Below are 26,913 nucleotides of genomic sequence, written 5' to 3' on the forward strand. Positions count from 1 at the left end.
GTCAGACAGACTCCCGCATGCGCCCGACCGGGATCCACCCAGCACGCCCACCAGGGGCGACGCTCTGCCCATCCTGGGCGTCACCATGTTGCGACCAGAGCCACTCTAGCGCCTGAGGCAGAGGTCACAGAGCCATCCCCAGCACCCGGGCCATCTTTGTTTCAATGGAGCCTTGGCTGCAGGAGGGGAAGAGAGAGACAGAGAGGAAAGCGCGGCGGAGGGGTGGAGAAGCAAATGGGCGCTTCTCCTGTGTGCCCTGGCCGGGAATCGAACCTGGGTCCTCCGCACGCTAGGCCGACGCTCTACCGCTGAGCCAACCGGCCAGGGCCTCTTATCAACTTTCTTAATCTCTGTATTGATTATGGCAGTCTTCTTCAAAAGTTAACCTCATTGTTTGAAAGACTAAAGCTCAACTCCAGACTCCAACTTACTGAAAGCTCCACGATTATTTAATTTTCCCATCAGATACCATTTCCCATTTCCCTCTAACACACATCCATTTTTGGTAAGTCATTCTCTCCTGAATCTCTGCTTCCAGCTCATGATTATGCTCCTTGCCAATCTCTCTGTGGTGCTTTTCCCATGGAGACCCTACATCCTTGACAGCTCACCTTCACGTCCTTTTATGCTCCCTTTCTACAACACTAGGACTGCTAACCTGGAATTCTGCCACTTATTTGCAAGGTGCCCTTGGCTAAGCCCCTTTGCTTCTATGGGGCACAGTTTCCTCATCTGTAAAATGGAGTTAATAATATAATTTCTCCCTTGTCTACCTCACTGTGTGCTTGTAAGAATCAAAAGAAATATTGTATGTGTATTTTATCTCATTTAAGCACACTTTATCTTACAGGTTTTGTTCTTAAGTAATAAGGTATTATTATGAGTTGTTATTATCACTTCTTGTACCCTGTAGCACTTGTTTTAATTATGAATCACACTCTGCCCTGTACTGCTTGCCCTTATTGCATGCTTTATATCTAGTATTACCAGATCTTCAGGTCAAAGGTTTTTCTTATATTTACACTGTAACTCCCGTAGAACTGCACAGCGGTTATCACAGTGCTGACTGTGGTAGGTACTTTGCCTGGATTTGTTTGATAGGATTTTGATCTCTGATATTTTCCAAGAACCTACTATTTTTGGTGTGCTGGCAATAGAGGACATTTAATTAAGAAAGATACTTGAAATTCTGGCATTCTCCCAAAGCAAGATTGAAATTCTAAGGATTTGTACATTTATGTGGAAGACCTTGGAAGCAGGGTAAATAAGCTAAATAAAACACTCTTTTGAAAATTAGCTTGCCTGACCTGTGGTGGCGCAGTGGATAAAACGTTGACCTGAAATGCTGAAGCTGCCAGTTCAAAACTCTGGACTTGCCTGATCAAGGCACATATGGGGGTTGATGCTTCCTGCTCCTCCCTCTTCTCTCTCTCTCTTTTTTCTTTAAAATGAATAAATAAAATCTTAAAAAGAAAAATGAAAGGAAATAAACTCAAGAAACAATTCCATTCCAGGACCAGTTATAATGAGTTTGGCAGTCAGGCCTCAGTCAGCATAGCCTTTTAAGAACATCGTAGGAAGGATGTAAAGAGGGACAAATGTAAGGTGATGGAAATGATTTGACTTGGGGTGGTGGGTATACAACATAATCAATAGTTCAAACGCTATAGAAATGTTCACCTGAAACCTATATACGCTTAGTGATCGATGTCACCCTATTAAAGTCAATTTTCTAGATAACATTTACAAATTAAAAATAAATAAAATTAATCGATCAACCAACCAGTCAGTCAATCAAAATGCTGTGGATGTCAACAGTGAACTGGGGGAAGCCCCAGTGAGTGAGGATGCTGCCCAGACAAGAACATCCCTGAGGAGGCTGCTTCAGTCCAAAAAAGCAAAGGAGCCTTTTGCTGGCTTCACATTACACATTTTAACAACCCAGGTCACTCTGCGTCCAACTATTTCCTGCTCAAATATGTTCCTGGAAAACAGGTCCTTTTGTATCAAGTTATGTTCATTGTAAGCGTGAAGGCTCTTAGCTCTTCAGTATGTGAATGGCAAACACTTCTTCATGTATGTGAAAATTATTTCATTTTGGATTACAAGGAAATATACCATTTGAAAAAATAACTAGAATGCCTTCAGGAAAATAAGGTAAACGTGTTGTGATGAACTCTCATTAGGATGCAGGGGCATGCTGAGTACATGCACTGGAGATGTGATTGGCAGTGGCTGAGCTGGCGAGCAGTACACTTGAGCCCTCCCACAGCTTGACATATCTGTTGTTTCTTACGCTTCCAGAAGAACTGAACTGTGTTGGAAGAGTAAAATTTCTGAACCAGGAATTGAGGACATAGGAGCTGTGAAGTTGGCTGAAAATCTTCAAAGCACAACTTTACAATATAGAAACAGAACCTCAACATGACAGCTGATCAGTGTTGCAAAGCTAAGTGCTTGTCTGCATCCATTAGTTATTATGGTAACATCTAGGAAAAGTCTCAGCTATCACGCTTCCTTTTTTTTTTAAGAAAAACCTTTTTTTTTTTCTGAGATATTTCCTCTATTTGGCCAAACTAAATGTGTATAGATTTGTTCTTTGAAGATTTGCTTATTTCTGGGAGCCTCCCTGCATGGTTTCAGCATACTATGTTTTATTACCTACTACTAGCTACAGGAATCACTAGAATTTTTAGAAAAGTAAATGTAATAAGAGTTAGTAAAGTTCCATAATCCATTGTCCCTATACCAGCGGTCACATATGTGCCATTGTTCATGGACTGCCTTCATCACTGTATTCAAATAACTTGAGGTCATGGATCGTATCTAACTTATTCTAGTTTCTCGTATAGTGCACAGCAGATGTTGGAGAGAGAGGTGGATAGACCTCTCCCTCTGCCCACATGGTCGGGTGTCATCCCAGGGAAGACTGTTGTCCTGGTCTGCATGGTGGCATGGGCTCCTGGGCCACTCTGGGATTAAAGGCAAGGTTTTACCAGTGGACTGAGGAAAGAAATCAAGAGGAATCATTGGGGTCTGAAGCCCAAGACTTGAACAATGTCAGGTTAACATGGAAAGAGAGTAGCAGTGATTGCCATCTGCTGACACACTGCCCAGGGACAGGGAGTGAGTGTTCCAGGCCAGCTAGGCCTCCCAGAAGCTGAGCTGGGAAAAGTCTCTGATTAGAGCAATTAGAGTGACTCCACCAGCCGGTTCATAATTTGCTTAATCACACTCTCTTCACTCAACTATGGTTTTGGCTTCAGGGGTTTTAGAAGAAAAAAAACAAAAAGCAAGTTTGGGGAAAAGAAAGGAAGCAATTAGAGATAACTCAAATTGATTCTCTTCTCTAGTCAGTTTGGAGTTGGGAGAAAAGAAGGCAAGTGACACCAATGACTAGGTGTAAATACAAGGAGGCTGATTTGGAAGATGTGTCCTTTGAGTCTTGTTTTGGGTAAGAATCGAGATCACAAAAGAAAGCAGCTGGTAAGTTCTGGAAAACATTTTGTGTAAGCCCCGGAATTTGAATAATGCACTGAATGGAATGGAGTGCATAGCATATATTTAAATATTTATGTAAAAATGGCTGTCATTTCTTAGCCTGTTCTGCCATGGTCCCATGACTTGATATAATTGCTTTTAAATGATCATTTTATAGATGCTAGAAAGGCGTCAAACAGAAGATGGGAATTGCAGTAAACCAACCAAAGAAAATACAGAATATAGCCATCATAGCCAAGTATATAGTTAAGAAATTTTGAAAGCAGTATAGTCTAGGGCAGCGGTTCTCAACCTGTGGGTCGCGACCCCGGCGGGGGTCGAACAACCAAAACACAGGGGTTTTAAATAAAATATGTATTTCCGATGGCTTTAGGCGACCCCTGTGTTTTGGTTGTTCGACCCCCGCCGGGGTCACGACCCACAGGTTGAGAACCGCTGGTCTAGGGAGTAAGATGGAGGAGTTAGAACTCGACCTGAATTTAAATTCTATGCATGATTTACTACTAGACTAGCTTTGTAACCTTGGGTAAGTTATTTATCCTCTCTTTAAACCTCAATTCTTCATCTGTATAGTGGGGCTAATAATAGTACCCATCTCACAGGGGTGTGGTGAGAATGAAATGAATTATTGGCTCTAGGTGCCCAACACCCATAAGCTCTTAGTAAATGTTAGCTTCTTTAGGAGGTTATTCTGCATGAGGCCACAGGGAGAAAGTCATTAGCAAACCATTGAGTAGTCAGTCAGAGCTCCAAGAGCAGGAACTCTGTTTAGGTACTGAAGCTACAGCAGTGAATAAAAAAGTGCCTAGTGCATAATAGATGCTCCATAAATACTGGTTGAATAACTGAATGAATGAATGTGTGTCATCCATTTAGAGTGTATAAATTGGATTATTTTATGAAATAAGATTAAAACATTCATTTTAAGTGAGGAAATGTATAGGGAGGGAGACACTGGGTTAAAATTTCGCGTGTGGCAAAGTGCACTTTTCAAGTGAGTAGCCGGGAAAATGTTTGTCCTCTTGTTTCCCATGAGGGACACAGAGTTTGATTCCATTGGCTTCCCTAAGATCAAATGATTTGGGGAGCATTTTGTAACATTCTAGATGGCCTTTTCTTGGGTCTGTTTGCTCGACTGTTGGCATAGTATTAAGAAAAGACACTGTAGGAGACAGGCACACGTTTAAACTGTTGATTATAAACACTGTTTTCTGCTGTTCACTTCCCGATCGTGACAGTTGAATATGCCCCTTGTGACAGAAAGCCGAGGGTCAGAGGTTCTGGGTCCTGGAGTCTAACTGCATCACTGTTCTCCTATTTGTAAATAGACCCCACCCGGCATCTTTTCTAAGTGATCTTGTCAATAAAATAAATACATTAGAAAAAATTAATGTTCTTGTCAAACTATGGGCTGGTGGGTGCTGCCCTTGGCTGTTGCAGGGCCTTCCTCTGCCTCTGGGCTTGAGCCCCGGCTTGGGGCAGGGAAGGGACGCTATTTCCTGCCGCACCCTAGCCCACTGTCATTGCCCAGACACCCTGCGGGAACTAGATGCTGCCTTTGGTGGAGGACTTGCACCTTTGCCAGGGAAAAGAATGCATCTTTGGGACCTCCTAGCTACAGAATTATGTAAATCAGTCAACACAAAGTCGAAATGATGACATTAAATAATTTCCATTTGTACTACAGCTAATTAGTCTTAGGAAAATGGAGACAGAGTATTCAGTAACTTCTCTGGAGGTAGCCCTGGAAGGCTGGCTCAGAAGGGAGCTTTAAAACATGCCTCAAAGGTGTGACATACACGTAGCTAATAGTTCCTGAGTTCCTACTGTCTGTCTGATGTCTGACTTTTTTTTTTTTTTTACAGAGACAGGGAAAGAGTCAGAGAGAGGGATAGATAGGGACAGACAGACAGGAACGGAGAGAGATGAGAAGCATCAATCATCAGTTTTTTGTTGCGACACCTTAGTTGTTCATTGATTGCTTTCTCGTATGTGCCATGATCGTGGGCCTTCAGCAGACCGAGTAACCCCTTGCTTAAGCCAGCGACCTTGGGTCCAAGATAGTGAGCTTTGCTCAAACCAGATGAACCTGTGCTCAAGCCGGGGACCTCGGGGTCTCGAACCTGGGTCCTTTTGCATCCCAGTCCGACGCTCTATCCACTGTGCCACCGTGTGGTCAGGCATGTCTGACATTATTCTAAGTGCTTGAGACTTGTTAATTCACTCACTTGAGGTCATTAGTTTTTAATTATTCTCTTTTTACAATGAGGAAACTGAGGTACAGGGAGATGAAGTAATTTGCTCATTGTTGGTCCCAACTTTTTTTTTTTTTTTAATGTTTTATTTATTTATTTATTAAAAAATTTTCTGAAGCTGGAAACGGGGAGAGACAGTCAGACAGACTCCCGCATGTGCCCTACCGGGATCCACCCGGCACGCCCACCAGGGGGCGATGCTCTGCCCACCAGTGGGCGATACTCTGCCCCTCCGGGGCATCGCTCTGTTGCGACCAGAGCCACTCTAGCGCCTGGGGCAGAGGCCAAGGAGCCATCCCCAGCGCCTGGGCCATCTTTGCTCCAATGGAGCCTCGCTGCGGGAGGGGAAGAGAGAGACAGAGAGGAAGGAGAGGGGGAGGGGTGGAGAAGCAGATGGGTGCTTCTCCTGTGTGCCCTGGCCGGGAATCAAACCCGGGACTTCTGCATGCCAGGCCGACGCTCTACCACTGAGCCAACCGGCCAGGGCCTTGTTGGTCCCAACTTTTAAAGCTTGGTTCTACATGTAAGGAGGCTGAAATGCTGAGAAACAAACCAGTATGGGAAATGGTGAGCTTGTTCACTCAGCTAACTATTGTAGCAGGAATTTCCCCCTGAACTATGTGTGCACAAAGAACATCGCATCCTAGTCTATGGGAGTGGGTCACCATCCCCTTTTCCCGGTGAAGCCTTCCTGCGGGGGTAAGGGAGAAACTCTCCAGGCCGCTGCCTCTGGTTGGCTGAAAGCAGGACATGTGGGATGCCAGAAGCTCAAATGGAGTCACATGAGATGTTGAGCCAGTTCTCATATTTCAAAGAGCCTAACAGAAATTGTTTATTAAGGGGCAATAAAACAATGTGCCTAATGAGTGCATAAAAATTATTTTTTTGTTCTTATCAAAGTTATATATCATGTTAATGTAATAATTTAGTTAGGTGGGTCAGACACTTTTCAGGGCAAGTATGTATTTTTAATCTTAAAAATGGGGTAATTATCTTCTACATACAAGTTAGGTAAATCTTTCCAAACATAGAATCTGGGGTCTGGAGGTGGGGCGAGATAGAAATGGACCTTGGGGATGAAAAACTTAGCAACTAGTGGTCTAGGCAGAGGATAAGAGAGATGTGTTGCTAGTAGTCAATAATTACAATATACTCAGATGGATATAACACTTCTGTTCTGCAGGAAGGCAGTGCTCCCTGACTGTTTGCTTTCCTTACCTACATTCTGAATCTGTTCTTACTGCAGACAACTGTGACTGTGTTCTTATAAAGGTCTCAGGGAACTTTAGCAATGGAATTTGCAAAATGTAATTAGGATGGTGAATTGTTTACACGCCTATATCTTCTACCACGTGATGGATTTCAAAGGAAAATAATAATGCTATTTTGTATCATCTGCTTTTTGGAGTTTCCAAGCCCCTGTCCATTAGAAGGAACTATTAAGTTTAACTATAATATAGTAGGTCAACTAACAATAAACTATAGAGTCAATTGAATGCTTTGTTTTAATTCAATTTTTGAATAAGTTATATATTCATATGGATCAGAAATCAAAACAATGAAATGAGGTATACTCTGAGAAGCCTCCTCCCTCCTCTGCCCTTATACTGTTCTTTTTTACACCTGTACCTCCACAGACAGGTCATCGTTCTCATTAGTTTCCTATCTATTGTATATATATGTAAGTAAATATATATAGTATTTTTTATTTCATTTTTCCTATCACAGAAAATATGATGTTCCTATATCTATATCTTTATTTATTCATATATATACATATATATATATATATATATACATACATAATAGCACAGTTTCATAGGATATATGGAGTATTCTCTTTTTTTTTCCAATGGCTATATCATATTCTATTGTGAGTTTGTTTATATATGTGTGTATATATGTAGATATATTTATACAGATACCCATATACCAAGTTGATAGCCACTTGGGTTGCTTCCAATCATTTTTTATTATAAACAGTGCTTCAGTGACTATCACAACAATATATCATTGTGCTTGTATACAAGCTCCCTGTAGAATTCCCAAAAGTGAGATTTTGGGTTAAGGGTAAAATGCATTTGAAATTTTAATAATCTCACCAAACTGCTCCTTCTCAAATGAAAATGACTGAATCAGACTAGCCAAAACCTGGAATTTATAAGGTATAGTTTTGATTTACATTTCTCCTATTTGAAAAGATGCTCAACTTTTCTCATGATATGTAAAGGTCATTTTATTTATTTTTTATGAAATGTCTGTTAATGTTCTTTGCTAATTTTTTTGTTAGGTTGCTAATATTCTTATTGATTTCTTATTGACTCTTTCCATATTAGTGAGATTATCCTTTGTTTTTTCTGTGCCATAAGTTGAAAACATTTTCCCCAGTTATTTGTTTTTAACTTTGCTTATGGCTTTTTGTTATTGTTGGCATGCAGAAGTTATTGTTGTTTAATATAATTGAGTTTAACAAAGTCTAATTTTATACTTTTGGGTTTTCAGTCATAGTTAGAAAGGCCTTTCCCCACTCCCAAGGAAGTCACATATATATTTTTTGCTACTTTTAAAATACATTTTTATGGAAAATTTTAAGCATATACAAATTAGAGAAAATAATAAAATAAATCCCAACAACCCACCATTTAGCATCAGTAAATAGGAATATGGTGCCAGTCTGATTTTACCTATTTTCCCATCTACTTTGAGAATATTGAAAGCAAACCCATATATCACAGTAATTTCTTTATAAGTACATCAATATATATTGAGAACATGTAAGGACTGTTTAGAACATAATCTCTATATTATTATTATGCCAAGAATTCCTTAAGATTATCTAATGCCATTCTGTGTTTATATTTTTTCTTCTGGGACTTTCATGGCTTTGTTTTTTGTGTGTACAGCATGAAGTTTATGTCTAGCCTTTGTGTGTGTGTGTGTGTGTGGTCATCCAGTTATCACAATAACTCTGCTCTCTAAAGTGTATACTTACCTTACTGATTTGAGAAGGCACTTTTACCATATAACAAGTTGCCATGTGTATTTGAGTATCTCTGGACTTTCTATTCTGTTCCATTTGTCTATTCATATACTAGTAGGATACCATTTAATTATTGGAGCATTAGGGAATTAGGACAAGTCATTCCCCAAGTGGAATAGTAAGTCAATTACTCCAACTCATGCTACATAAAAATGGCAGAAAATTAGAGTTTGTAATCCAGTCTCCTCAGGTCAGGGATAGGCCTGGTCATTTAGAATTCAGTGAGGAATAGAAAGGTGTGAGAGTGAATGTGGTCCCTAAGGAAGGCGATAGGAGTAACACACACTATAGGAAAGTACATATAAATAACATAAGAGCCCGAGACTTGGGGTGAGGAGGAGAAACCAGCAAAGGAAAAGGGACATAGCTGTGGTGAGTGAAGGTTGCTTCTCCCATGGAAATAGCCAATTCTAGTTCTGTTTAGCCAAGTCAGAAAGGCCAGTGGTAGAGAAGGTGTGATATCTGCTGTATGCAGGCCTTGGGAACCCACAGACCGTAAGGTGAAATGTGTGACGGGTGTTGAGGAGGCTGTTACGTCATTCTGCTCTGGGCAGTGTGCAGGCCTAGGCAGGCGGTAACCATGAACTCCCAGGCCGCCTGTGTGCTGGCTTGTGTCTCTGAAGATGAGTGTGAAGCTCATGTGTGTTTCCCAGGAAGATGGATGAATATGTATTATTCTCAGCCCTCTTTCCAGAAGACAGTACTAAATCTACATTAACGATATATATATATATTTTTTCATTTTTCTGAAGCTGGAAACAGGGAGAGACAGTCAGACAGACTCCCTCATGCGCCCGACCGGGATCCACCCAGCACGCCCACCATGGGGCAACGCTCTGCCCACCAGGGGCGATGCTCTGCCCATCCTGGGCGTCGCCATGTTGCGACCAGAGCCACTCTAGCGCCTGAGGCAGAGGCCACAGAGCCATCCCCAGCGCCCGGGCCATCTTTGCTCCCTTGGCTGCAGGAGGGGAAGAGAGAGACAGAGAGGAAAGCGCGGCAGAGGGGTGGAGAAGCAAATGGGCGCTTCTCCTGTGTGCCCAGGTCGGGAATCGAACTCGGGTCCTCCACACGCTAGGCCGATGCTCTACCACTGAGCCAACCGGCCAGGGCCAACGAGATATCTTTACTGGAAAAGAGCTCTTTAATGGAGAGGTCACTTTTAACAGGAGTTATTGTGGGAAAGACATCAAAAGTATTTAGCAGGGGCAAATACTCATACTTTTTTCCCTTTGAAATGCTCATATCTGCTGGACACCGTCTACACCTTCACAGAGCCCGGAGAATGATAAGGTGGTTGCAGCATGGGGGAAGGGCCTGGATTCCGGAGTGGGTGGAGAGGCTGAACCAGATCACTGCATCCCGACATTGCCCAGCAACCTCTGGCCGTCTGTGATGACCTTTGGCACAGTCTGTAACCTCCTGATTTCCAGTTTCCTCCTTACAACCTGCAGTGCACTTACCTCACAGGAATGGGGAGACGGTTAATTAGTTTCAGATGGGAAAGTTCTTTGAAGGTGAGTCATGTGATGTACTGAGTGTGTTAATTAGCGGCTGCATAGCATGAGTTGGAGTAACCACCTGCTGGCCAAACCTAGACCCCAAAGGGTAAGTGGAAATCATTCTGCCTCAGAGTTAGGACAGTGGACTCAGCAAACTAACTGAATGGGTGAAACCAGCCTTATTTAAGCATTTACTCAACGGTTACTTTCCTACCCAGTGTCTGTGCTGTGCATAGGGCTAAGGAGGAGCGACAGGCCCTGAAGTGCAGGCACTCCGAGCTGTGGGAGTGGTTGTTACCCACGGTGGAAGATGGTAGCCCGGGATTGTGACTCCGTGGGCCAGAAGTCATCTTTGCCATCAGAGATGTGACGGGCGTCGGTGACAGTGAGCTGCACATTCCAGCTTACTCTGAATGCTGAGTCAGGCATCGGTGCTGCCTCCGTCCCCTCACTTCCCAGACGCCTCCCATTCCATACCCCGGGCCAGTCTTCTCTGTCATGTGTGCTTCCGGTGGACAGAAGCTTTGTGTCTGTTGACAAGAAAGGGATAGGAAAGAGAAGAATCCCTCTTATGGCCTCTTTGACTCCTGTTGCATGCCATAGTTTTAAAAAGTACATTCAAGGTGAATGTACTTTTCAGGCATTATCACAGAACACTTTCTCTGCCAATAAAGAATTTTATGGTCTGGAAATCGGTACAGAATATGGATGAGATCTCAATGTACATTTTAAGCTGAACATTTTTTTTCCCCCTTTTGGGTATCCTTGAGTGAGGGTAGCAGGGAGTTAGAAGGGGAGGAGGAGGAAAGAAAATTGATTAAGAATGATGGGTCTAAGTAACCTTAGAAGGTGAAGTAAAGGGCTTCCCTGGGCAAATGAGGCTACTAAGAACATGATCCCAATAGGAAGGTTTAAGACTGCAGAAGATGAAAGGCAACCAGAGAATAACAAGAGGATAGTTCAGGATAATTGTCATGTCAAAATCTACTGTTGTTTCATGAAACACAAGACTTTAGGAAGGAAATTATTGGGCAAAGCACCGTTGCGTTAATATGGGATTCCAGATGAATGACATTCCATATTAATGGTTAATGATATTCAGTTTTCAGTGAACTTATTACAATTAAATAAACGGACATCTCCGTGAAGATATTTATAGGCACTCTAATGCAATAAGACGGTGCAATGGGCTTCAGTGCTAGGTTCATACCAATATGTATTCTTTTGTTCTCAGGTCTCTTACTGACTTTCAAGAAACTTGCCTCTTTCTCTTTACTTGTTTAATGATGTTCATTAATTATAGGGGCAGAAAAAGCCAAATTTTGACAGGCTTGCAGTATTTTCATTTGATTGTGAAATATTCGTTAGCTAGATTTATCTTCTGGTTAATATGGTCAGTTTGTTTGTAGAGCCTCCATTCTTACATAGATTGGTTTGTAGCGTAAGTGCAATTGTTGCTTTCCTATAAACCTAGAAGTGACACTTGCTCTTACTCTTTCCTAGTCAAGAGGTACTGCTTATTTAGGACCGCTGTTCCTGTAATAGCCTGTGATTAGTGTAAGGCACGACACTCAGTCTAGAGTGGCTCTTTCCTGGTACCTCTTTTTCAGATTAGATTCAAGGCTTAGTCAGGGGTGTGGCAGGTACCAGATGGCATGTTCAGACTGGTGTTATTTGGGAGAATTAAGAAAGGGCTGTCTGCAATGGTGTGGGCTAGATTTAGGAAACCAATTAGGTAGTACCAGACTCCAGAGTTAACAACAGAAAAGAGCCATTTCTATCCTGTAGGCCTGAAGGACAAGGGGAGAAAATGGTCACCAGAATGCAGAAGATGGTAGCTGTGGAGCTGAGGGCAGTGATGGCAGGTTGGCACGGGGTTGAGTCAGAGGAGAAAATACCCAGACTCACTCTCTTCCCACCCTCCAATCTGCCAGCACCCACCACTGGCCAAAGCAGACTGGAAGCCAGCAGAAAAGGGAACTGTATGAGTGGTCTTAGCTTGGCTTCCCAGGTGGAGAGAGATGGAGGGTGGATCTCGGGTGGGGGGTGGGGGGAGGCAAAAAGGTGAAACCCAGTAGGGTTCACTCCCCGTTTGCCTTACTAGGACAGTTTGGGAAGATCATGTAGTTGTAGCATATTTAAGACCCAATAGAGTATGTGTTGAACAACATGTGAAAGTGTTAGGCCATCTCTGGGCAGACTTTAAATTGCTGAAAACTGAATTTTCATCATCTCCATATAGTTAACCTAGAATCTAAATGAATAAGCAAAATGGAAATGGAAGTTATGTTGGTAGGAAAGATGAACTTTTTTCCCTAATTTTACATTTTATTGCTAAAGCCTGCAAGTCCGCAATGCATTTCAAGACTTCCAGCTCATCTCCAAGCAAGGACTGGAGCTCACTGTGCCCGACTCAGTGCTAAGCAAGGAAGCGTAGTCTTTCGTCCCCAAACAAACCCCATGTTGTTTTTCAGGGTAGAGACTAAGCCATGGATTAGAGTAGACACAGGAAGATTTAATGGTTGGGAGATATTAGAACTGGGTCTTCAAGGAAGATTGGGAAGCGCCAGGTACTGACTCATCTGAGAGCGCAAAGCCTGTTGCTTTTTAAAGCCAACTTTATAAAAATAGTTGCATAATATTTAGGATATGGGCAAAGAATATAGATTTATCAGAAAGCTGATAAAAGAGCATGCTTTACTGAGGCCTAAATTTTGTTTTCACATACATTCTAGTTTTCCTAAAACTGGTCTTCAGAGGAATTTTATATCCTTCTCTCATATATACTCAGATAATCATAAATTTTGAGAGCTGAAAATATGCATATTGAATTTCAGTCTTAAATCTAGCCACATAGTGCATGATCTTAATGATCTTGGCAGGTATGTAATTTATGGTTATAGAGAAACCATAAATCTCTATATTTAGCTTTCTAATTGATTTAATAATTTGACAATAAAAACAGCAATGGATAGGGAGTTATCACTCATTCTCCTTTAAGTTCCACCACAACTCTCTGCAAAATATTTAATATCTCTATATCACTGATAGGGAAACTGAGTCTCAGAGGAATAGAGGGATTGGCTAGAGGCAGTAACTCTAAGTGACAGAGTCAGAATTCACACTCAGGCCTATTATACCAGGCAGCATTTATACTTGACTTTAACTTTGTAGGATTGTGAACCACTGCTTAAGTGTTGTTTTTCATGTTGCAATTAAAACATTGTTTAATGCACGTCATTTTTAAATTTCCTCTGGGAATATGAAATTACGCACATATATCTTTGTATATGTATGTTTCCTTCTCCAAGTGGTAATAGTGACAATTTGTACAGCAAGTGACATGCTGTAACTTTGTTATATATGCAGAATTGTTATCTATTAGGATTGCTTTTATAAGCCTGTAGGCTTCCAGAGAGTTCTTTGAATAATCTGTTCTGGATTTTGTGACTACAAAATTCAGCAGACTATCCTTTCTTCATGGCATGCAGTTTATGGTTGGTTTTTAAATGCCCTCCTCTTTCAGAGTGACCCCACGAACTTGTTCTTTACTTGTGTATTATATTTTTAGATTGAGAATCAAGAATAAAGTAGAGCTAGTGAAGGATCTAAAAACAATGGTCAGTGACATAGAACCCTGAGACAGAAGAAAGACAACAGGACAAATGCATAGTAACAATTCTGCATCTTCAAGCTCTCCCAGTTGAAAGATAACCTCATGGTTGCTAAAGCAGCTGACATGATTGGTAATACAGTCTCTTAAACAGAGTTCTAGGGACAGTTTACAACCTGGTGCATAGCGCTTAAGCAATTCATTCAATAAAATATATATGTGTATATGCAGATATACATGTATACATATACATATATATAGGCAGATATGCATGTGTATACACACACATGTACATATGCACCACACATATATTCAAATGAACTTATCACCTAAGATTTCTGTATTGGTACAGTTTGTCATATTAGAATATATACAGAGAGAAATATATCTGTATACCTACTTTGTTATTATGGTCATTTTTCTATGTCAGTTGAGACTAAATGGAGTCCGAAGTGCTAGCCATTGCCTGCACACCTAGTAACCCTGGAGAGCTAGATTTCCTCAGCTGAGTTCTGTGTGCCTGGTAGTAGAGAATGCACGCTGGGGGTGATACACTCCTCCCCTCAGCAAATACCAAATAGTGGATCCTTGGCCAGCTCTCGGATGTTTCAGCTCGATTTCTATGAGAGCTTTGATTGGTTATTAAAAGAAATGAGTTCAGTAAAGCAGGCAAAACTATGGGACACAAAGACGCTGTCTCCCGTGCCCAGCCTCGGTCGCCGCTCCCTTTTTCACACCCGAGCAGTTCGGCTAGTGGGGTCGCTTGTTAGCAGCTCCACACACCTGCGTGTCTGCCGCTGTCCTGCAGAACTTCCGTCCAGTTAGCAGATGTTACTCTCATTTAAAAACACCCCTCTCCCACGGAGAAGAAAATAATACTCCTCATTTGCCTTCCTGACAGCAGAAATATCTTTATTAAATTATCTTTTTATATTACGCTGTTGGCTTTTTTAAAGAAGTGGCCAAGTGAAGGGTGCATCTGGGGCTCTTCAAAACAAAGTTCAGGCATTACCCATGTGGTGTTCGGTGCTCTGTGTGTGCGAACACATTGGGCCCATTAATGTGAGAATCAAGTGACGGAAGAGTTTCCTTTTACTAACTGATGAGACTGTGTGTCCCATGTGTGTCTCTGCTGCCTGCTGGGAAGTGCAGAGCACAGGGGACGGCAGCAGGGGACACCCTTCACAGTGCAGAGCACAGGGGAACGCAGCAGGGGACACCCTTCACAGTGCAGAGCACAGGGGACAGCAGCAGGGGACACCCTTCACAGTGCAGAGCACAGGGGACGGCAGCAGGGGACACCCTTCACAGTGCAGAGCACAGGGGACAGCAGCAGGGGACACCCTTCACAGTGCAGAGCACAGGGGACGGCAGCAGGGACACCCTTCACAGTGCAGAGCACAGGGGACAGCAGCAGGGGACACCTTTCACAGTGCAGAGCACAGGGGACAGCAGCAGGGGACACCCTTCACAGTGCAGAGCACAGGGGAACGCGGCAGGGGGCACCCTTCCCAGTGCAGAGCAGAGGGGGACGCGGCAGGGGACACCCTTCCCAGTGCAGAGCACAGGGGACGGCAGCAGGGGACACCCTTCCCAGTGCAGAGCACAGGGGACGGCAGCAGGGGACACCCTTCCCAGGGGCGAGGCGCTTCTTCCTCCTCTCATCCCATGTTCAGAGCATCTTACTGCATACCTGACACGCCATAAGCCTCCTAAAAATCACTTATGCAGCAAACGAGGTAGAAATCCCTCCATCTACATGACGAATACGCTCGTTTAATCAATTAATATATTTTTATTATGTTTCTACCATTTGTCCAAATAGTTCAATAAAGCTTGACAAGCCAATCTTGATTCTTTTTAAAAAGAGGAGTCTAGTTTTTTCTGTTGTTGTTAAGGAGTCCAGTTTCCAATTCCTAAACATCTAATTTTTAATCTTGTTCAAGTGGAGTTTTTATCACATTAGCCCTTCCGTGTCATGAAAGCATTCTAAAAAATATGTAAAATCATTTTTGACAGAAATGTATCTGAGAAGGTATTACTTTGGCAGTGCCTTTTAGCTTTTTCTTAAATTGAAATCACATTTAAAAATATGTCTCTAAAATTGATTAGACTGTTTTTCCACCCAACTTACACACCTAAAGGCCCTGTATTAATTTATAATTAGATTTAAAATCAATTTGCATAATGAAATAATTTTAATATTAGCGCTGTTTTAGACAATTTCTTTTATCAGGGTACACATAGTAGAAAAATGTCTATCTTTAGCTCTGCAAAGCATACAGCTGTATGTTTAGAAATTATACACTCATTTCTATGGGGTTTTGATCCTGTGATTGGTAAAAAAAATTTTAATTTTGTATTCTTTAGAACAGTATAGCAGGAATCTGAAATATTATGGGAATACTGTCTTATTACATTTGTGACTTTTCCTGGCATAACTGGAATTCTTAATTATAATCCTTGCATAAAAATCATAGAATATTAGAAGTGAAAGGAACCTTAGCACTCACCCATTCCTACTTCCCACATGGTTGCAATAGGGAGAATTTCTGAATCCCATTAAGAAATGAGTACATAGAATTCAACTCTGTTTACCAGCCTTGGTTCAGCTAGTATGGAATGGATTTGAGCTGATCCCTTGATCTGATCTTTATTTTCCTGCTACTGATGTCTGAAGAAGCGGCGAGGGAGGGAAGGATAGGGGAGCAGGCACTTAACAGTCCTTGAATACCAGCTAAGTGCAGTTGCTTTACAACGTGAATGCACTCAACCCACACAGCAACTTAGAAAATTTACTTACATGGCCCTACGTCTCACTTTTCTAATTGGCAAATGGGGAAAATCTTTTTATTTATTTTTATTGATTCAGAGAGAGAAAGGTTGAGAGAGAGAAACCTTGACTTGTTCCACTTACTTATGCATTCATTGGTTCATTCTTGTTATGCCCTGACCCGAGATTGAACCTGCAATCTTGGCATATTGGGATGATGCTCCAACTAGCTGGGCTACCCGGCCAGGGCCAAACAATGCTTCTTAACTTCTTACCATCTGATTAGTAAATGTAGAATCAGAGTTTCATTCTGGGCCTTTCAAAGATGATTACATTAATTCTTGGCAGCACGCCTCACCAGTGGCTCACATGGACCTTTGGGCTCCAGAAGTGGATGAGAGCATAGGGACTGTGTTTCTGTTGTACACTGTTGTATATAAAATGCTTAGCATGGTACCTGGTATAAATGCATGGCGTATAATCATGCTACTTGCAAGATTTGGATAAGCTAAGGAGAGGTTGCATTATGATTCTATTTTCCCTGTTGAATTTTGTTACCCAAATATGTGGTACTCTCTAGAGATTTTGTATTTTCAGATGAAAGTGATGAATTGAACATAAGCTAAATTTCTGTCTTGTATATTTCTTCAGGCACATAGAAATGCTAGATTAAACATATTTAAAGTTGAAGAAATTCATATTTAAATTTAGGGGGATAAAGAGCTCTTCATGTACCAGAAACAGAGACCGAACCTGCCAGAGAAAGTAGAAGCTAAACTGTAAGAACTGGGCTCTCACTGCCTAGGCAAGTTCAGCTCCCCTGCAAGTTAAAGGAGCTAGAATAGAATCTCACCGTGAGACTCCTGGACAAACTTCCTGAATTTAATGGGAACCAGAGTATCTCCATTGGCCAACCTCTCCTAACAGCCAGAAACAATTAGCACCATCCTTGTGGTGGGCGGTAATGTTTTCTGGTAAATTTCTCCTTTCAAGAGTAGTGTTTTCATCTATTCTACTCTTTCTGAGTCAAGTTTCAGCACTCACTTTTCATTTCCTCTTTGCTTTCTCTTCTCTTTACAAGGGAAGCCAGGCTTACAGTTTGTCATTAAGGGTCTTACTGTGGGATAAGTGATGCTTGCAGGAAGGTGTGAATGTGAATGTTGATAGGCATGTTGGACTTAGTAGATCTGCTTCCTTTAAATACCTAATTCATTTGTTTTATTGGCTGTTGAAGTTGGCCTTGTGCTTGCTGACTCATTTTTAGCAATGCGCAGGGAATGCCAGTATTTACTCCCTCTGTTTCGTTTCTTCTTTTTCAAATCTCCAAGTCCATAATTTCTTTATTATCTTGGTCACCTAGCCAGTTCCTTAGTGCCCATAACCTTTCATGCTTGTTAAGAAAGGTACTCTTTGTCTGACCTGTGGTGGCACAGTGGATAAATCATTGACCTGGATTGCTGAGGTCACTGGTTGGAAACCCTGGGCTTGACTGGTCAAGGCACATACTAGAAGCTATAAGTTGATGCTTCCTGGCTCTTCCCCCCACCCTCTCAAATGAATAAGTAAAATCTTTGGGGAAAAAAAAAAAGGTACTCCTTATAGGTCATAGCTAATAATGTTGGTTTTTCCCAAAAAGTATTTATTATTAATTTCTGTGTATGCATAATGATAATTCTGATTAATAAAAGGCAAACTCATTGAGTCAAAAAAAATGATATGGGTCTTTTTCTCCCCCAAAAGAATGTATGATGTCAAGGATGTACCACTTCTTGAGGCCCTGCCAACTTTCCACGTTTTCCGTGGAAGTGTAAAACGCCACGTAGAGGATGAGGTGTGATTACCACGGCTTCGACCTGGGAAGTAGTTATTTTTCTTGACCAAGTGCCATATAGGTCCTTTACTGAGTCCAGGCAGTAGTCTCAGGTGGGGTTTCCGAAATGTACAAATCTGACTACTTGCCATGCGCAGGAGTACCTTAGCGCCCCTCCCTGGTGCACCCCTACAAATGTGTCTTACAGAAGTCCCTTCCCTCTCTTGGCAAAAAAGTACACTACATTCTGGAACAAGAATTAATATACTTTCCAAAGAGAGGACACATGAAATAGATGGAAGACCAGGCTTACTGACTGGGAAAGGTGGGTGACAGTAATGAGTTCTGTCTGGGGAGAGATGTTTGGAATTTGCGGAGTATGGACCAGATACCTTATGTGTATATGTGGAACTTTCTTAGTGTCAAAATATGAAAATAGCTAAGTTACAGGAAGTTGAATCATAACACTGTATTCTGAAACAGCAAGCAGCTGTTCATAACCATTATGTGGATCTCAGATTCCTATAAGATACTTAACCCAGGGGGAAAATACCTATAGACACAAAATTTTGCAAATAATCTTAAGTTCATAGGTCACGCCTCCCTTATATGAAGAACTCTGCTTTCTATGATGGTCATGGGGAAAGTACCAGAATGCTTTGGTCTAACTTGTATTAAGGATTTTTTCCTTCTGAAACAAAGTACAAGCTTCATTGTAACCTTGTTCTGCAACGAAGACTGCAGTGAGAGCCTACTCAGCAGTTTCAGCAGATAATTTTGGGCTCAGAGTCTTCGTGAAATGATTCTAAATGTAAAACAGTTTCCAAATACTGTAGTTAGTCATTTGCTTTTTCATGATCCTAATAGCTTTTGGTTGTGGAAATAAAACAGTCATGTTAACACAAACCTGAAAAATGGATACACTAAAAATGGATAGTGATGGGTATGGGTGTTTGAGGGGGGGGCAGGACATGGTAACAGACTATAAAACATGATCTGGAAAATGAGACACTTTTATTTAGTGCTCTCTTATTTGACAGGTAAAAACCTTTGCAGTTTTAGTGAATATTGATAGAACAAGGCTGCTCTGTTTTAGGTAAAAATGGAAACGAAAATACATCTAGTAGGTACAGAAGCAGCATCCTTTTAGTTTACTGTTCACTAGTTTTCAAGTGCAGTAGGCCAGAGAGCGATGTAGAAATGTTTTGAGGGGCTGCTGTGTTCCAGGCTGTGTGCTAGGCCCTTTGCACATACGGCTTCTAAACCTCACTTTACTCTGTTGTACAATGGTTATGATAATCTATTTCCTTTAGTGTTGAGGAATGGAGAAACCAGAAAACAACTCTAACCCTTGGGTTTGTTGTTCATTCAATTTTTTCCCCATCGATTTGAGAGAGAGAGAGAGAGAGAGAGAAGGGAAGAAAGAGAAGGCATCAACTCGTTTCACTTAGTTGTTCCATTTAGTTTTGTGCTCATTGATTGCTTTTCATATGTGCCCTGACTGGGGGTCAAACCCACAACCTCTGGTATACTGGGTCAACACTTTAACCATTGGGCAACCCAGCCAGGACCTCATCCATTCACTTTTTCACTCAGAAATTTTGTAGTTTATCTCAATTCTATATTTCACTATGTTCACTATTATCTGCCATCCTGTATTCCAGGAACTAGAAGTAGGGCTAGGATTTTGGGACCAATTACTCTACAGAGATAAAGCATTATTGGTATTTTTCAAAGCTACATTATCTAAAATTAAACAGTTTTTTGACTTTGCCAGATCTAAAATCCTTGCCAGGGCCTGTAAGCGCCTGTGTGGCCGGTCCCCATCACTCTCTGACTTTGTCCTATCCTGATCTCAGCACACTTGAGTCACACAGGCTGTTTACTGAATCCCTTCTGTAGTGCTGGTGGCCGAGGCCAGGCAGGTTCACACTGGATTCATGCAGACAGTAGAGGAACTGCGGAGCCAGAAAGTGTCGGGCCGTTCCTGTTTATTGGAGGCTCGCAAGGACAGGCAAGCAAGTAACAAAAGGGGAAGAGCTCATAAACACTTTGGATTGTCCTTAGAAAATAATCATTTTAAAGTTTGTGAAGGAGGGATTAGCTCTCAACCCCAACTCAGAGGATCTTCACCGGCATAAAGAAGGGTATCCATTACTTGGCCACAAATCCGTAATGAATACAGAACAGTCCAACTCAGAGAAATGAATGGGATGAGTGGAATTTGTATTATAACCACTTGTGTGTAAGTTAACTAAATGTCTGTTTCTTTGGAAAGAGCATAAGAAAGGGATTTTACAATCTGATAACTGTGAAAGGCTCATTTTAATTTCTAAAATGAACCAGGGTAAAATTATGTATACATTTATATTTCACTAGGTCCAGTTCTATACTGAACTGAAATATAGGGTATAAAGTTTAGCACGACTGTTTTGTGAAATTTACTGGTTTTTCCCCCCTGAGTACATCCTTAGGGACTTGGAATAAGATGATGGTATGGCTCCATTTTGTCTAATAATCAGTTCCATGTCCCAAAGTAGGCATTTTTAACCATACACTCAAAACTGATATACTCAAAACACAAGAAGGGGAAGTGAAACTTCAGAACTTATGCATTATCACTCTGGCTTCAAACAAAATATCCATGTGAAGGGTTATGCTTGTGTCTGTGCAGATCAAACTTTTTTCCTTTGAAAAACTCCCTAAACCCACTGAAACTAATTGATTCAGCAGGAAGAAAATGTGTTCATCCAGTATTACTGAACTCTAAGATTCCAGCAGTTTTACAGAACTTGTATTATAAGTGCTCTGACGGGCATGATCCCCTGTGATCCTACCTGAGCTGTGTTAGATGCTTACCATTCCCGAAGTGCGTGGGCAGGGTGGATGTTAGTTATTAAGCCACTTTTCAGATGAGGAAATTGAGGTTAATAGAATTTAAAAGCTTGTCCAGTGTCAGGCAGCTAATGAATAGCAGCGCCAGCACCTGACCCAGTCTTTGGACTCCAAGGTACACACTTTTCTGTTGCCCACACCTCCCTCTTGTCAAAGAGAACCTGGCAATGGTGCTATTCTGAGCATCAGTCCTGAAGATTGTCTCACTGTCAGGTCTGCTTCTCAAAGATAGAACCTATGGAGCCTAAGAAACTATGTTTTATGCAGGGCTTTGAGCATGTCTGTTATTTTGTTGATTTCAGCCCTGCCTACTCTAAGTCTATGAAAGCAGTGAGCAGTATTTATGGGCCAGGACTAACATGATATGGTTTTCAGCTATTCAAACAACTTTATTCCATTTCCTCTAGAACTTCCAGCAGCTTCTTCTTGTAGCCAGGGTGGCAGAAACCGGCGGGGATAGCATTTCACAGAGACTGGTTTCTCATTGTCTGTGTGCTCTGGGATCCAGCAGACACGATGTTCATCAAACTCATTATCCTTTTACCCACTGTCCTTCCTACAGCTCTGACTACTGTTGTTTCCTCCAGGTTTTGAAAGAGTTACAAAGTTTATCAAACATAGTGTTTATTAAAGAATAGAACTGACAGTGATGTGGTTCAGTAAGTTCAGCTGAACAAGCCTCAGGACTGTGGTTGTTAAGAGATGAGGTGATTCAGCTGGAAGTGCAGTGGGCTGGCCTGAGGCAGGGGTTGACCGGGGTACTACCAGGCCGGTCATGACTGCTGCTTCTTCTGGAACCTCAGAGGCCACTGGGCATCCTGCTGAGACTTAGGGGTTAGTGCAGAGCCCTGACCAGTAGAAGGCAGTAATGGTTTCACTTCCATCTGATCAGAAAGAATACAGCTGAGATACAGGTACTGGGCCTGCAGAACAAATAGATGGTACTTGAATAATCAAGCTTTCCAAAGAGAAGCAAAATGTACTCCTATTGACATGTAAAATGCAAATAAACTCAAACAGCCTCTCTTTTCGTCCTAGATATATGAGTTTCGGACTTTCCCATTCCCAAGGTCAGAATGCTGCCCCTCTGCTATGCTCTAGCTATAGCACTTGTCCAGATCTTTATCTTCTCAGAAAACCGGGCATTTGCCAAGAACATCAACTTCTATAACGTGAGGCCTCCTCTCGACCGTAAGTAGTGGTTTTCTGTCATAGTTCAGGATTGTGGGGTCACAGTGACCATTTGAAGTCCCTGTTTCCACCTATAGTGACTTTGCCTTCTCTAGGACATATGGTTTATACCTAGAATAAGTCAGAAAGTCCTTACTACTTCCAAAATTCTATTTCCTTAAAATGCTCTAGCTTCCTGCTGAAGTCTCAAAGGGGTTCTTGTTTAAAATGGTCTTTTGAACGCTGTTCCTAAGAGTGTCTCAGCAGAGGACATTCAGTGTTCTTTGTTCATCTATCTCTTCATTGGAAAAGGATAGTGGCTGTTGGTTTCTGCATCAACAATATATTCTTTCAGTTGCCATTAACAATTTTGAAAACAGATTGTATGTATGAAATTTGGAAGTAAATATACTTGGATTTTCATTACTATTATACACAATTAAGCAAGGCTATAAAAACTCAATTTTCCCAATAATAATTTAAAAATAAACAAATAGTGTCTATTATCTGTAGCTATGGTTTTCAACCATTTTATACTTGGGGACCAGTGAAAATAGAAGAATTATTTCAGGGACTACTAAGGCAGGAATCACTGTGAGCATGAATGAGTTCAACTAAGATCATTGGGTCTATAATCTCATTCATCATCAGGCTGGTTAACACTTACGGGCCGGCAGTTGAAAAACACTGATCTACGGGATAATATATATTTGTATATTTATATGCCTTCGTACATATATCAACTCCTTTCTCTTCAGACAAGTAAAACTTCTCTGATATACATACTTTATTAGAGAGAGGTTGTTAGGGATAAAAATTGTTTGGTAGAAATGTGAATGTCTGTGGTTCCCACACCTAGAAGAGTATCAGAATCACGATGAATGCCTTTAAATGTACACAGTCCGGGTTACTGCTCCAGAAATTTAGAAGTCAGGAGGGTGGGATACAAATGATGTTTTCCTTTTCTTCCCTGTCCTTCTTTTAACAAAGCTCTCCTGATACTATTGTTGTACGGCCAGGTTTGGGAATCTCAGTCTTTGTAACCTCTTAGATGAAGTCTGTGTCCTTATTGTTCTTCAAATTGTACTTTTTTAGTATTTAGGACATTTTCTGTATGTGTGTGTTTGTGCATATCCACATATATGTACATAGACACATAGACACATGTATACCACACACACCTTGAACTATCATTTATTATACCCTTCTAAATTGGTAATGCTTGGGAAATGATAGCTTGATGGTAAGCACAGACATAGTTTTCATAAAACCTAAAAATTATTGAGAAATTTCATACTTTTTAAGACTAATACAATTTTTTTTGTATTTTTCTGAAGTGAAAAGCTGGGAGGGAGAGAGACAGACTCCCGCATACACCCAACCGGGATCCACCCAGCATGCCCACCAGGGGGCGGTGCTCTGCCCATCTGGGGCGCTGCTCCATTGCAGCAGGAGCCATTCTAGTACCTGAGGTGGAAGCCATGGAGCAATCCTCAGCTCCCAGGCCAACTTTGCTCCAATGGATCCTTGGCTGCAGGAGGAGAAGAGAGAGACAGAGAGAAAGGAGAAGGGGAGGGATGGAGAAGCAGATGGGCACTTCTCCTGTGTGCCCTGGCTGGGAATCGAACTCTGACTTTCACATGCCAGGCCGATGCTCTACCACTGAGCCAACTGGCTCTGGCCTAAGACTAATACAATTTTATGATGAGAAAAAAACATTTAAGAAAAAGAGGAAAAAAATTATTTTAATTAAAATTATTTAAAACAATAATAAAGAAACAAAATTGAAACATTCATATACAGAGAGTACACTGGTGGTTGCAGAGGGGAGGGGTGTTGGGGGACAGGGTGATAGAGGTGAAGGGATTAAGAAGTACAAATAGGTAGTTACAAAGTAGTCACAGTGATGTAAAGTACAGCAGAGGGACTATAGTTAATAATACTGTAATAACTAAGTATGGTGTCAGATGGAAACTGGAAATATCAGGGAGAACACTTTGTAAAGTATATGACTGTCTAACCACTATGTTGTACACCTGAAACCAATACAGAATAATATTGGAAGTAAACTAAATATATATATTTTAAGAAATACAAGTTGTCAGTTTTAAAAATAGTTGTAGGGTTGTAAAATACAACACAGGGATTATAGTCGATAATATTGTAATAACTAGGTATGTATGTATGGCGTCAGATGGGCCCTAGACTTATCCAGGTGGTCACTTCATAAGTTATATCATGGTCTAATCACTATGTTGTACATCTAAAACCAATATAATATTATGTGTCAATAATAACTCAAAGGTTATTTTTTTAAAATCTTAAAAAAAGAAAAAGTTATATAATATTTGCTCATTATAAAAAATTCCAATGCATCAGGAAATATATAGAGGAAAATAAAATGTATTCATAATTCCAAGATTCAGAGTGAGCTCTTCTTAATATTTTGAAATATTTGTTTCCACTATTTTTCCTATGTATGTGTATTTAAATATGTGACTTACTGAGATCACACAAATTTAACTTTGCAGCAGTTTTTCTGCCATCACACTATATTTTAAATAATTTCCATGTCTTTGAAAGTATTGTAATGCCTTTTACATTCAAATTTTAAAAATAATATGTCTGGTCTATAGTTTACTTAACTGATTTTCCAATTATTAGCCACACACACACATAGCCTCAAGCTAAATATTAATGCTTCATTTAAAATCTTTGTAAATGCATTTTTCCCCTCCCTCCCTCCCTCCCTTCCTTCCTTCCTTTCTTTTTTTCTTCTTTTTTTTGGGGGTTAATGACCTTAGAACAGATGCTTAGAATTAGAATTACTAAATTAAAAAGGTTGGGTCCTGGCCGGTTGGCTCAGTGGTAGAGCGTCGGCCTGGCGTGCGGAGGTCCCGGGTTCGATTCCCAGCCAGGGCACACAGGAGAAGCGCCCATCTGCTTCTCCACCCCTCCCCTTCTCTTTCCTCTCTGTCTCTCTCTTCCCCTCCCGCAGCCAAGGCTCCATTGGAGCAAAGATGGCCCAGGCGCTGGGGATGGCTCCTCGGCCTCTGCCCCCCGCGCTAGAGTGGCTCTGGTCGCAAGAGAGCGACGCCCGGGAGGGGCAGAGCGTCGTCCCCTGGTGGGCAGAGCGTCGCCCCCCTGTGGGCGTGCCTGGTGGATCCCGGTCGGGCGCATGCGGGAGTCTGTCTGACTGTCTCTCCCCGTTTCCGGCTTCGGAAAAATACGGAAAGAAAGGGAAAATTAAAAAAAAAAAAAAAAAAAAAAAAGGTTGTACCAATTTATACTTTAACTATTCACCCACTAGCGTTAAGTATTAGTGTTTTTTTGGATTAAATTTCCTTTTCCAATTACAGTTGCCATACAATATATTGTTCTATTTGTTTCAGGCGTACAACAGAGTGATTAGACATTGACATATCTTATGAAGTGATCCTGCCAATACATCTAGTTCCCATTTGACATTGTGCATAGATAATAGAATGTTGCTGACTATATTTCCTATTCGCTACTTTACATTTTATAACTAGCAATTTGTACTTCTTAACCCTTTCACGCTGTTTACCCAACTATTAGTATTTTTAAAACTGTACTGATCTAATAGGTAAAAATTAATTATATTATTTTTTTTACCTACCTAATTAAATTTTATGCATAGGCAAAACTGAAATGTATTTGTAATACTTAATTTCATTTCCTTTTGACTTTAACATTTGATATTTTGCTCTTGTTTTATGCCCCAATATTTACCCTCCCCTGTCTCTGCAATACCCACTGCTCCCTAATTATTGTCCCCAACTTGTGGTTAGGTGACTAGGAAGGTTGAGGCTCACCTTGATCTGTTTAATTTTCAAAAGAAAAAATGAAAGAATTGAAAGTTTTAAACAGGGCTTTACATACTGGCCTGTAGAAGAAAAAAAATACCCAATTTATTGTAGTTTTTGGTTTTTGCTCATTAAAATAAGATAAAAGGTAGGGGAAAAAAGCATAAAGACAAAAGAAGAAAAAAGAACACAGTAGTTCTCAAACCAGACTGCCAGCAACTCCTAATTCTTCCTTTCCATAACAGCCTGGCCTCAGCATAAACGCCTGAGAATTGCTATCCTTATGTTAAATGGTATACTCCTAGTTGAGGTCTGCTGTGGTAATTGACATATTTCAAATGAGATTATTGATTGAGGTTACATGTAGCTGTAATGGAAGCACTTGTGGAGGGAAACCAGCATGATTTGATATGCCAGGGACTCTACTAGATATTTTTCTTACAACCTTCTGTTTAATCTTCACTATACCTGCAAGTCATGAAGATTTTCATTGTTACTATTATACATATTATTATTTCTTTGAAGTT

General features: G+C 41.1%; 1 protein-coding gene across 6 annotated transcripts in view; it reads left to right on the forward strand.

Annotated features, from left to right (window-relative positions):
• LYPD6B (LY6/PLAUR domain containing 6B) overlaps positions 1–26,913 on the forward strand; it is a 204,189-nt gene that overhangs the window by 168,328 nt on the left and 8,948 nt on the right. For 5 of the 6 annotated variants that reach the window (XM_066345384.1, XM_066345382.1, XM_066345387.1 and 2 more), the window contains one exon: positions 22,428–22,580. In XM_066345384.1, the coding sequence (XP_066201481.1) occupies positions 22,466–22,580 (115 nt within the window). In that variant the 5' untranslated portion in view covers positions 22,428–22,465. Of the gene's footprint in view, positions 1–22,409; positions 22,581–26,913 lie in introns of all 6 variants that reach the window. The other variant, XM_066345386.1, reaches the window with a different exon arrangement.

The sequence above is a fragment of the Saccopteryx leptura genome, chromosome 7 (assembly GCF_036850995.1).
Source record: "Saccopteryx leptura isolate mSacLep1 chromosome 7, mSacLep1_pri_phased_curated, whole genome shotgun sequence".
NCBI classification, from domain to species: Eukaryota; Metazoa; Chordata; class Mammalia; order Chiroptera; family Emballonuridae; genus Saccopteryx; species Saccopteryx leptura.